This window comes from Leptosomus discolor, chromosome 5, assembly GCF_034619465.1.
Source record: "Leptosomus discolor isolate bLepDis1 chromosome 5, bLepDis1.hap2, whole genome shotgun sequence".
In the NCBI taxonomy this organism is placed as follows: domain Eukaryota; kingdom Metazoa; phylum Chordata; class Aves; order Leptosomiformes; family Leptosomidae; genus Leptosomus; species Leptosomus discolor.
This window is the reverse complement of record NC_141395.1, coordinates 43,858,602-43,871,724: the sequence shown is the minus strand read 5'-3', so window position 1 is coordinate 43,871,724 and position 13,123 is coordinate 43,858,602. Positions and strand designations below refer to the sequence as shown.

Sequence of the window (13,123 nt, the reverse complement as noted above, 5' to 3'; positions counted from 1 at the left end):
AAAAACTGGTGAGACAACCACCTCAGAGGGAAACAAACAGTCAGAGCCTGAATCAAGCCTCCTTCAATACAGGTGAGGATTACCACAGCAAATGTCTGCTATACAAGTATTTGGTTTCGAGTCCAAGATGAGCTGCAACATGTAATCCCCCGCCTAAGTGCACAGCGCTCTGACCCAAGGCCTAGTTTGATGCAGGATGGCACTGGCACTCTGCTCAGTTTTACCAAGGAAACTGTTGTTGAAGCCTGGGAGCTAAAGTCATGCAAAATAAGAACAGTAAAGATGGTATATTGTTGATACAGGAACAGTAGCAGCTCAAAGACTTGGGAGAAAAACACTGACATGAAAAGTTGGAAGACAAAAGGGTTTCTCACGGAGAGCTGTGACCATGCTGATGTTTAGCATGGTTGCTTAATAGTCCCAGCTATTTAAGACATGTTCACCAACATATAATTTCTTTGTGCCTAAGTTTTGTGTTTCCTTTTCGCAGAGTCTCCTTGTGAAGGGAAAACTTGCCTGAACAAAGTGACCCAGAAAGGGGCTGCTTCATACCAGAAAACTTCCCTCAAAAGCCTCTTTACTCTGAGAGAAGAATAAACCAGTTCTGTGCCTTTCAACAATAACCCTATTGAAGCTGCTTCTTCTGCTAAAGCAGAGTCGTATCCTAAATCATTTTGCCTGTCTGAATGAGAGACCCAAAGTCAAATCCATCCCTTCCCAAAGACTGCTGGCTGGACCTTCTGAAAGCATGTTCCCTGTCTCATGCCTGTGGTACAGCACAGCACAAGGTAGACCAAATTTGTCATTGGGCTGTTAACGTCACTGGAAGGGTAGCTACTGAGTACGGGCTCAAAGAAAAATTGACCAACTTTGCCTCCTGGAAAAAAACGAAGAGAACAAGAAAGTGCCAGAACAGCAGTAGAAGAATCTAAAAGATGTGTGTCTTCTGAAATATGCACAGCAGTAGTGCTCCTCAAGCCCAGAGAGGCTGAAATACTGAGGAACAGACAAAAATGCATGTTTTTCACACCCCTTTACGAAGTGTTGGTACATGAATGCTCCAAAACTACCAAAAATCACATGCAGAGCAGAGTGATTATGAGCAAAAATGATGTCATTTACTGAGAAACATGACTGTTGCCTTGTCATATGTCATAAGGCCTCAGACAGCTCTTGACTAAAATAAGCATACAGTGCCTACAAGTCCATAGAGCCTGTACTCCAAAACTGAAGCATTTACTTGTTCATGTTTGAGTGACTGCAAGTGATGTCGTTTTTCAGGCAGAACCTAGCCAAGGACAAGGCATCAGTATCTCCTGAAGGGCGTGCAGTGCTCCTGGAAAATGTGACTCCAAAGCTGTCCCAAGAGTTCTCTACTTGGGCTCTAGATCTTCTAATTAAATAATCCTCCAGCTCTGATTTCCAGTTACAGCCTTGTGTTCAGGAAGACAGAATTATGGCTTCCATTAATATGACAAAAACTGTCTTCCAGTAGGAAATGCAATTACTGCAATGTCTTAAGCTAGGTAGAATGCATACTGAAATTCCAGATGTGGAAAAATTATGCTGCTTGCTTACCAGCAATTTTTGTCTGCTTCAAAACCACGACATCCCACATTACCAACATAACCTGGAGCATTTTAGGAAAAGACTTCTGGCTGGAATTTTCTTAGAATCCAAACAATTTTTCACTGATCTTCAGTCTCCAAGTATGACCTAAAGTGCATCTCACCTTGGAATTCAACACAAGGAAAAGGGGATGATCTGGAGTTGTCTGAGCTCGCCACTGAAGAACATCTGGTAAATATAGGAACTGAAACAGGAAAAAAAAGGAGACGCTCAGATTCACTCCAAATGCACCATGCGTAGTTGCAGCATAATACCATAACTGGTCTTCTCTCCTTTTGAATAAGCCAATTAAAATATTTAATATACCAGGACATCACTGTTACCTTTCTCGCCTGGTCGTTATCCTCCAACTGGGTGACATCTCTCCCTGAGGCTTGTGCAATTCTCTTTCCAGCAACAAGGTTTCCTACTATCATTGAAGCAGGACCTACATCTGCATTTTGAAAAACAGTTCAAAATGAGGAAAAGTAATGTAAGGAACAGATAATCTATAATTCAGCCTGTAGGTTACTATAAATGCCATATGTAACAGATCTGAAAAAATGAAAAGCTAAAACCAAGGATCACATTGCATAGAAAAAGAGAGAAAAGGGTAGAATGGTACACAGAAAAATCAGTCCATTATGAGTATGGAACGTTAAAAATCAATCTATTACTGATTCAGCAAATTCAGGTCTGTCTGTACTTCAGTTTTATTACATGAGATACAGCATGTCTGAGGACTGGCCTTTGCAAGATGGCTGGTACAACAATTTAGAACATAGCTATAGACGCATGAAACTGGTACAGGCTGCATACTTGCATCTACCTTGGATTTGAGGCAGACCATAATGCCCTCACTGAGCCCTGGGCTGTTCTGAAAGCACCAATGGCTCTGCCAAGTTAGGCAGCTTAAAGCCATCCACCACACACAGTCCCAAGCTGTCACCTTGACTCCAGATCATCCTCCACACATACCCTCAGAGACAGACAGGCAGAACTAAGCAACATGCCCTGGCTTACTCACCTGGCTGTTTTTGTCGAGGCTTAGGCAGGTTCATAACGCAAGTATGTGGACACATCAAGACATTACAAGGGTGCAGAGCACCCTCTAAAAAGCGCTGCTTGGTTTCTGAAATATGAATTCCTCCAAGTGGAGCCTTTGGCAAAGTGTTGGCCGGCACCAGGGCAAGACAGTAGACACCCACCTGGTGAATGCTGTCAATTGCCTTGATAGAAAGAAAAAAAAGAAAACAACACCCAAACAGAAAAACCATTCCATGTTATCAGCTGTGATGTAGCCAGACCAAGAATTACAATTCAAGTCATTTAATAACATTAAAATTTTTACTTGCACCACCATTTGCATATAAAGGGTCCAATTCTGCACTCACTGAACTCATAGAAGTTGTGCCATGACTTCAATGGGAGCAGGAGCAGCCCCAGGACTTTGCTTGTGCACTCTTATCAAGGGGATGCCACCTGCACATCAGGGATTAGGAAAGTTTCTTAAAAGTGGGCAAAAAGTGCAGAGATTTTTTTAAAAGCCAAAAAATATACCACAGCAAATTTAGCACATATGGCACAATCACAAAAGCGCAGTAGAACATAAAACCACAAAATAGGGAGGGAAGCATCTTGCTGCCTAAAATTAAGTGTCTATTTTAGCTATGACACTTCTAAAAAGAGAAAATATTTTCTCCCATAAAAAAAAGCCTGTTACCAGATATTCTCTGCAAAAAGATTACAAAGCTGAAATTAGAAACCATTATTACACAACTGTCTTACTCTTAAGAGGAGTCATCCCATAAGTTGTTCTCTCTAGCCTTCCCTTCAGTTGTCCCTTCACCAGAGTCTTCTCCCATAACTGCGCCCTCACTCTTTACTTACTTAGAAATGACTAATTCCAAAATCCTCGAATGCAAATCTACCAGAATTTCCCTCCCTCCTGGCCCCCCCAAGGAAACACAATAAACTAATCAAGGCAGGAAGTTTTTAATGCTTACTGTTGGAGATCTGGAATATAGATACCAGTGACTTAAAAAGATCTCAGGGTCTGTTTTGATGCTTGGCACTAAGTATACCCTTAAATATTTTCAGACTTAACTCTCCCAGCCAGTATGAAATCAGCAGAGATGTGGAATTAAAACAAACAAAACCTACCATCCTTAGGACTTGAAAAACCCTAGCAGTATAATGTTAAAAAACATTCTGAAACAAAGTCTTACTTTTTACAAAATTCTGTTAACTATCAAGCCTGAAGTACGTTCCGAAGTTAGCTTATTACTACTCTCTTTAGTTATACCGATAGGTTTTTCTTATGGAAAAAAAAAGATGCTCTAATATTCTCATTTCATACATCAGCCTTATTCACCTGGAAAGAGAGAAAGGACAGACTGACTACCTGTAGGACCCTGCTCATCCACTGAAAACTATCCTCCTCTGACGCATCAGGCCGCTGCTCTGCCACAAGCACTATTCGATCATCATGCAAAACGGTCACAGAAAACACTGCTATCCTAAAATGCAAAGGACAGCAGAATGATACGATGCAACGTATGATTAACATAGCACGGTTTATTATAACATGGAAATGACTGCAACTGTTAATGGTACTGTTTCAACACACAAGCATTATTCATGCCAGATCATCACAAAATCACAGACAAATTTAGAACAAATGTAGGTTCATTATTGTAATTTATTTCTGTCGGGAGTCAAGTGAATTTGCAGTCACTGACATAGCACGCATTTAACACAGGCAGGTTCCATACATGCCGGGGCTGTGCAAACTTTGCCTATGTAACTCCATCATGCACGCTAAACCTGTTGCACCTACATACGACGTCCTTTCTGAAAGACAACTAGGCCAAATTACTGTCCAGCATGTCTATCAATGCTTGGACTGGAAAATACTTACTCCCAATTTGTGAATTAAATTAGTTTTAGGCCTGCATCTTCTAGGATAAAATATTAATAAAGCCTCAACCAGGCATGTGCCATTATTTTTTTGATATGTGAATTGCACAAGTGATGCAAAAATGAGGAAAGCTCAACTTTCATAGAATAGTTTGGGTTGGAATGGACCTTTAAAGGCCATCTAGTCCAACTCCTCTGCAATGAGCAAGGACATCTTCAACCACACCAGGCTGCTCAGAGCCCCATCCAAACTGACCTTGAATGTTTCCAGGGATGGAGCATCTACCACTTCTCTGGGCAGCCTGTGCCAGTGTTTCACCACCATCACTGACAGCCTGTCCTCACAGGAGAGGTGCTCCAGCCCTCTGACCTTTTTTATAGCCCTCCTCTGGACCTACTCCAATAGGTCCATGTCTTTCTTGTGCTGAGAGCTCCAAGCTGAATGTAGTACTGCAGGCTGGGTCTCACAAGAGCAGAGTAGAGGGGCAGAATCACCCCCCTTGACCTGCTGGCCACATTTCTTTTGATGCAGCCTAGGATGTGATTTGCTTTCTAGGCTGCAAGCGCACCTTGCCAGCTCATGTCCAGCTTTTCATCCACCCACACCCCCAACTCCTCCTCAGCAGGGCTGCTCTCAATCCCTTCATCCCCCAGCCCATTCTGATACTGCAGGTTGCCCTGATCCAGGTGCAGGACCTTGCACTTGTCCTTGTTGAACCTCATCAGGTTCACAAGGGCCCACTTCTCAAGCTTGTCCAGGTCCCTCTGAATGGCATTCTATCCCTCAGACACATCAACCACACCACTCAGCTTGGTGTCATCTGTAAACTTGCTGAGGGTGCACTTGATCCCACTATGTCACTGATGAAGATATTAAGCAGTACTGGTCCCAATACAGACCCCTGAGGGACACCTCTTGTCACTGATCTCCACCTGGACGTTGAGCCATTGATCACTGAAGAGCAGTTAAGACTGGTGATAAAACAGACACCATCGCTGAAGGTCCTTCACAGGCCTCCACAGTCCTAGTTTGTTCTTTGGAACATGCTACTAAGTTCTTCCCTAGGCCACTCTGCACGAAAAGCTGAGGTAGACAAAGGGGAGTTGTGTTTTACCTTTGGCATACAACCTTCATTTGACCATCTTAAAAGAAGCTTTGAAAGAAGTTTTAAACAGACGCTTAAAGATCTGTGTTTATACTACATGAAAGTAATTTAAAATCTATTATGCATGAAGCAGGGTGTCAACATTTGTCTTCCAAGTTAGCAGAGACAGCCAGTTCTTATCCGGCGTATCACAACCTAGTGCCACCTTTCCTACAAAACACATATGTAAAAATTCACATGCAGAGCTCCTGTGTACACTATGTTACTTGTTGATCATTTCCAGGTGCAAAAAGGAGCAAAGTCCAAACAGCAGTGAAGTTTTTAACGTACTCACCTTCCCCGATAGACAAACTTCATGGGTTCGACTGCCAATGCGGTAGCTACCACATCATCCGCATTGTGCCTGCGGCCACTAACTGTCATTAGGCCATCCAATTTTCCTACCACAAACACCAAATAGTCCTGAAAAGAAGATATGATTAGAAATAGAAGGGAAAAACCTTCAGACTCCCAGCGACACATGCCTGGCTTAAGTCAACAATATTTTCAAGATCTGTACGAGGTCACTGCCCTGACACAGAATTCTGCTGAATTTGGGGGGCATCGCTTAAGAGCTGGGAGTCAGGACAAAGCAGGTTCATTCACACTTACAGGACCCACAAAGCCAAGCAATCCTGTTCTTGTAAAGGGCTGGTCTGAAACAGGCATGCCGGCTGCCGTCACTGGAATGGCCTGAAAGAACATGTAAGTATTCAGACACTCACAGCACTGATAAGAAAAGTGAAGTTAAAATGCTTTCTGTCCGTTTCATTGCAGCTCTATGCTCAGCTGAAAAACTACCTGATGACAACAGGTACTATCATGTCAAGTATGAACAACAGTTTCTTGAATAATGAAGAACATTCTTCACTCTGTGGTAGCTTTCTTCCTTACCTTTTTCTCAGCTACTTAGTCTTCGTAACAAGAGTGCAGACCACTTTTTAGATCAGGTTTTATAGCATGCACTCATACAGCACTTCATCAGAAAGTCCTTCTGTTGCTACTATTAACATCCCCAATTAGATATGTACCCAAGCATATCACTTCAATTGCGACAAACACTACTACATCAGAACTCTAAGAAAGTTAAGTTTGCTGCCATTATGGGACTGCCTACAACACAGAACCAGACCAAAACCATTAAGTTCTTCAGCAAGCTCCTCTCAACTGCTCAGGTTTTCTTGCCTTCCCCCAGCCTCTTCCACTACATCAGGCTTCTTGCTGGCTCTCTCACTAGCTAAGGACAGTGCTAAAAGCTACTTCAAAGTGTGGAGGCTTGGCAAGCTTACAGAAAGAGCTCTTTTTGAAAGAGAAGACTATGGTCAGGATTTCTTTCATCTCTCTAGTAGAAGTCTTCATCCAAGTCTTCAAACTGCTGCCCCGTGTAACATTACTGCGTGTGTGACTCCCAAAGGGCTTTCACTCCTTTCTTGCCAGAAAAGGGAAAACATGAAATTGGAGTACTACTGCGAGGAAAAATCTCGGCAGAAAGGTCGCTTTTGCTTCACTTTGACAAACTTCAAGGCTAATGATCGTTATGTTATCATCCTTACTATCTCTTCTTCCATATAACTAGGAACATAATTTCATAGATCCAACAGCAAACTGTTTAGTGTTCTAAGCAAACCAACACTGAAGTTCATTTTGAAAAGCACATACTGTTTGCAACACACAGAGGAAGCTTTTATAAATAATTTATATCTTAAATGCATTTTGACAGTACGAAGAAACTTGCAAGTATCAGACTAACTTCTAACTCTATGTCCCAAGCCATGCACCAATAAACCTGAAGTGTCTTCAGGTAACTTCATGTGTTAATACAGAACTAAGATGAATTTAAATGCTAACACAGGCACAACACTGAATTGCAGCACATACAGGCAGCTGATTGACTGTTGATGGTACTTTGTATTTTTTGTTAGACAGAATTTTGAGTTCTGACAGAGAACGAAGCGAAGTGTATTTGGCCAGGGCTTTTTCTAATAAAATAAAAAAGGAAGTTTAAGGAACAAATAAACTTATTTGCAAGAAGAAATATTTGAAATGTAACAATGAAACTTTACATGACAAAGTGATATACAAACCTCAAACACATTCTTGGTGATTCCGAGGAGGCCAAAATATGCCATCCCAGTTGCACCTGAATTCACACATATTTCTCCAACCTCATCGGCTTTACACAGATAAGGAGTTCCATCCACCTTCACAACACACACATTTGCTAAAGGGAGAAGAACACAGAATCACAGCATTGCTATGTTTCCAGCAGCTGACACAGAAGTTGCTTTGCCACCAACAGGCAGATAAAGATTTTAATATCAATTATGAGCTACAGCAAAAACACAGCATGCAAGAGAGCTCTATCTATCTTTCTTACAGCCTGTGTAATGCATTCTCCAAGATTAAAGATGCAATTATTTTTTCTTACAATGCTCCACAGCCTACACACCAGATGCAACTGAATCAAAACCTGTAGCAATTGCTTTTCAACAGGAAAGCAGATGGTTTCATCAAGTACAAGCATATATGAGAATAAAGATGAAAAATAAGAAGATACCATTTACAGACATATCATTCCTTTTCTTTATTGCACACTTTGGTGTTCATAGTATCATCCCTTATGTGAGAAACACATCCGAAATGGAGAGAAAAAGAGGCTATTTTATCGACTGTCAAGTCAATGATTTTTCTGTGTTATTATCCCGTCCTCTCTTAAAGCAGTCCAGTCTGCCAACTATTATTTGGAGACCACAGACAACTCATCTCACAGAGTCGTCCCTTACTGAAGTTACGCCTGTGACCCCATACAATCTCTTCCTTATCCTTAGTTTGATGACCCTCTTCCACTGATTAAAATGACTGCATTTCATAAAAGACCTACCACTATTATCCTTACCAATTTTCTTCTGAAATCTCAGAAGTCTTCCTACACTGAAATTTTCTTATGTTTCATCAAGGATACATACAATCGTAAACCAAGTATTACAGAGAGATTTGCTCTGGCCACTGGTTATATTCTACTTCTGAAGTGATTGTGTTCTCAGAGATTTGTCTGGCTAAGTAGAATCCTTGCTTAAGCAGTGTGGATTTGTCCTTTCCTAGACTGAAAGGGAAAGGAAAAAGGATATGGAGGGAAAGGCACAATGGAGCAAGGAAGTTTAGTTTAGCACTTAAGACTCAAGATCAACAAAGAAATCAAAATGGCTACCTAGGTCAATACAAAATAAACAGAGCCTTTGAAAAATAACACAGACTATGCCATAAATTAATGTTCTGCCCTTTTGCATTGCATCTGCTTCCAACTCAGATTATCAGAGTACTCTGTGGTCGTGCATACTGTATTAAAGAAAAGAAAACAACCATGAGACCCCAGAGGTATCAGAAATTTATTTAGTTGGTTTATTTCTATCGGGATCTTTTGAATGTTTTGGCCATGGAACATATGTCAGATGAGAAGCCCAGATAAGGCTTACAATAGCCATTATGAAGGACTGTATTACTGTTTTCTAACTTAGCCAATCTTATGTGACATACAGATAGCCCTTACTTTTACCATTGTTCAATTAGCATGAAGAGAAGCCATAAATGGAAAGTGGTACATTTCCTTCAATACTAATACATGATAAAGCCAGCTCTGCTGCAAGCATGGACCAAGAACTCTGATGGCAGAACAGGTTCACAGGTACATTTTCAAATCTCAAAGAAGTCTTCAGTTCTCATCAACTTAGGCCTGAACAGGACAGACAATAATTCACCCTACCAATAGATCAACCTCTAAATTATCTTGGTTTCATAAAAAACAACTATCAGAACAACTAGCATTTATTAATAAAATGTTTGGAACTATGCAAAGCTAACTTTCAGTGACCAAATAAGGAGATGCCATTCAAATTCTGGTATAGGTCCAAGTCCAAATCAGAACAACGGTTTCAGTTGCTGAAAATTATACATATGAACTAAAAAGTTGGAAATAAATTATACAGTATGAACTATCAGTTAGTCATACAAAAATTTTGCCATTTAGGGGGAGAAACTGGAAAAAGGCTGTTTATCACTTAATGGTAAATTGAAACAGAATAAATAGTTTATTACCACAGGAGATAACTTGAGTTAATCTAAGAATTCTGTATGCAACTCAAGCAATGATGCAGAAAGAAGTGTTAATAACTGAAGAAAGCGCAACAATTCATAGGCATCCGCAAATGCTAGTCCTCAACTTGTTCACAAACATGGAAAAACCAACAGATTAGCCTACAGGCCCCAGATGATGCCCAAAGACAATCCTACCATCCTGATCAAGTAAAAAAATTACTTACCAGTAACCAATGTATGATACATGTAGTCTACACATACATTATAACAGTAGGCATAGTTCTGCCCTGCCATGTGATACTGCAAGGTTTTCCTTTTGCAGTAGAGCCTGTACTCTTGCTTCTTTTCCTGCTTCATGTGTGACATACAAGAGTGCATCTACCACCATTTCAGTCTCTCAACAGCATTGCATCTGAAAAAGAATTAGAGAGAAGGGAAAAGTAGATGGGACAGGAATGTACATGTGGACTACTACTACATCACGAAGAATACTAATTACTGATAAGAAAGCTTTCTTTCTTCAAATGAGTCCACATGTACATTCTTCTAGATGGTGACCCTCAGCACTTAGCCCTGCCATAAGGTTTCTGGCAGAGGATAAGAATCCTACTGTGCAAACAAATGACCGCACTGATGCCCTATCAAAGACTGGATTCAGCTTTGGATGTTTCAAGAGGAGCACAGCACGAATGCAAGAAGAATGTCAGAGGCCTGCACAGCAGAAAGCTACTACCAAAGGTGCCTGATGAGTGTTAGAAAGTGCTCTCGTTCCACTTTCACGGTTTCATAGTGGGCCCCTATGCAATTGATATCCATTTGGATTGTTACTGTGTGCCAACAGTGGAACTTCAGGATCTTCTTGTAGTGAGCAAGTCTTCCTAAAAGGCCTAGGTCTGTGAGAATAAAAACAAGACGCCCGCCCCCTTGCGCTACAGTCTTTAGTTGTAACTTCTGTTCTAGAAGCACAAAGCTTTAGGAAAAACACTAAAAGGCTATGACAAAATATCTCTACCACCATTGCAGAAGGTATTTGCAGGGTTTCCAAAGAACCCTAATCTTTGAAGAAAAAAAACATATAGGGATGTCCAACGTAAGGACTTGCAATCTTTCCCTGCTCTCCTGGGAAGGGCAACAGACATAAAGCAAGACGGCTTCCTAGATAAGGATGACAAGAATCTAGACTCTAAAGGTGGTCACACGAACATCCAAAGCCCAATATTTAAATTGGAAGAAAACATCTCATCACAAGTGTACACATTGCCACAGACCTCCAAGAGTGTTCTTGCAGTGGCAGTCTATTGTGCCATCATGTGACAGACCAAAGCCAAGTGAAACACACAGAACTGATTACTACAATAAATTCTAAGGACCGAGTGGGAATGAGGTACTGCTATGTCACATTCACAATCTAAGGAAAAAGACTGAAAGCTTCACAAAGTTGTTCTCTAACAACTCCTTTCATAAATCAGGCACTGAGATAAAGGAACCAGATTCCTCTGCAGTGAAGATGCATCATGATAACTACCAGAACCCGGGCAAATGTTTGCTGAGATATGGACAGAGGAAACAATAACATCCAAGACATCCATAAACTCAAAACAAAGTAAGCATCCTGCCATTTGAGAAATCTGAACCATTCTCCTTGAACTTCTGCGAAATACTCAATACAGTCACAATCCAGAACTTGAAACCGTATATGCCTAAGTTCATCTTGCAGAAGCCTATGATCTGGAACCAATGCAGTTTTCTGCTTGAGTGTAAGAAAGTAGCTGCTGCAGCACTCCATGAACCGGGCTTTGTATGATCAGGAGCTGTAGGAATACAGATCTTCTGGATCAGAGAGGGTTACTCTCCTGTCATAGAAAGAATGTAAGAAGGATCCCTGCAAAAGAATGGAAACATTTAGGTGGGAACTAGCAGGGATGCAAACTTAATCAAATACCCTGAGCATCCATATCCAGGTCCAAGCGTAAGGTATAACAAGCTTCCAAGATGACAGATGGCATGTCAATCGCATGCCAGTTGATATGAAAGTTGGAGGCACAAAACAGGCAGAAGAGAGTTTTGGTACTCTCCCTACCATCTTTACCAGTCCAATCTGAAAAAATGAACTGAAGATTGTTGAGCCAAATACTGCATCTTAGCAGCATCAGTCCCAGACAGAAACCATGCAAAATAGCCCAAGGTGGTCAACAGGTGAGGCAAAACATCATCCCTCCAGGAGCTGCAGAGACGATTCCAGGGGAATGCATACCAGGTTCTCTCTTAAGAATTCCCATGATATCTTCAATGGGAAGATTTCTTCGCGGATGCCTGCACTTCCCTGGTGGCTCTCGTGATTGGCATTCAGGGTAGATAATGAAAGTGAACAGCAAAGGCAACTGAAGAGAACTTGGCATCAACAGTGGCCTATAGGTTGAATTGCAGTCACATAAGACGTGATCCTGGTGCTGAGGGGTCTGTTGAATAAGATCTCCATAGCATGCGGGCTCAGTGTCTCAGAACAAATAGCAAGATTTGAAGAAAAGGAGGGCAAACGTGGGTATTTTATCCATGACCTTTTAACCAGCTGGTTCCTGAACAAAGTATGCCAGGGATCTTCAATGTTAATGAGATCAAAAGCATTTGGCTTGACTGAACAAGCATCAGCATGACTACTAGCTCTTGGCTAGGAGACTACTTTCACAGCACACATGGCCAAATGAAATTCAGGAATGCGAGCTCCTATATCCTAAGATGTTTGAAAGGCTAGCACATGTCGTTACTTCCAAGACCTTAAATGTATTCAATGGGGATCAGAAGACAGAATAAAGCCTTCAGGAATGGCATCTGACTCAAATTAGGCCTTTGGTGAAAGCACAGCAATCTAAGGAAAGAAAAAAAATACAAACCCAAAACCAGACAAAGAGCAAGTCTCATCAGTCAGCAGAGTAATTCAAGAGGGCAACTAACAGGAAAGGAAATGGTGGTACGTTCTCTTTTGTATGCCAAACAGCAAGTGAGAATGGACACAGCACATCCTCTGTGAATACTACACAGGAAAAAGCATAAATCTTACAAGGTAAGGCATAAGTATATCCACTGTTAGAATGTACATGCAGACTCATTTGAAAATAAGTCATCAATTTCTTTTTATTCGGCACACACATATAAATAACTGCTAGCCTTTTTGCTTTTTTCCTACTCTGGAGGCTTTTAACAGTTTGTTGGGGTTTTTTGGGTTTGTTTTTGGTTTTGTTTTTTAAGACACAGTCACAGCAAAGTCATCAGATTATCCTCTAGAAAGAACTCTGTAACTTATGTTCTGCCTTAAGAAACATACAGAAAAATTTCTGCTAAAAATATACCTTCAGACCTGG

The 13,123-nt window shown here is 41.1% G+C and overlaps 1 protein-coding gene across 3 annotated transcripts in view; it reads right to left on the bottom strand.

Moving 5' to 3' along the window:
- Nucleotides 1–13,123, bottom strand: part of DIP2A (DIP2 acetate--CoA ligase A) — a 127,257-nt gene that overhangs the window by 17,290 nt on the left and 96,844 nt on the right. For 2 of the 3 annotated variants that reach the window (XM_086465551.1, XM_086465550.1), the window contains exons 19-25: nt 7,757–7,893; nt 6,285–6,365; nt 5,968–6,095; nt 4,013–4,127; nt 2,636–2,837; nt 1,953–2,062; nt 1,733–1,813 (exon numbers count right to left, since the gene is read on the bottom strand). In XM_086465551.1, the coding sequence (XP_086321677.1) occupies nt 1,733–1,813; nt 1,953–2,062; nt 2,636–2,837; nt 4,013–4,127; nt 5,968–6,095; nt 6,285–6,365; nt 7,757–7,893 (854 nt within the window). Of the gene's footprint in view, nt 1–1,732; nt 1,814–1,952; nt 2,063–2,635; nt 2,838–3,982; nt 4,128–5,967; nt 6,096–6,284; nt 6,366–7,756; nt 7,894–13,123 lie in introns of all 3 variants that reach the window. The other variant, XM_086465549.1, reaches the window with a different exon arrangement.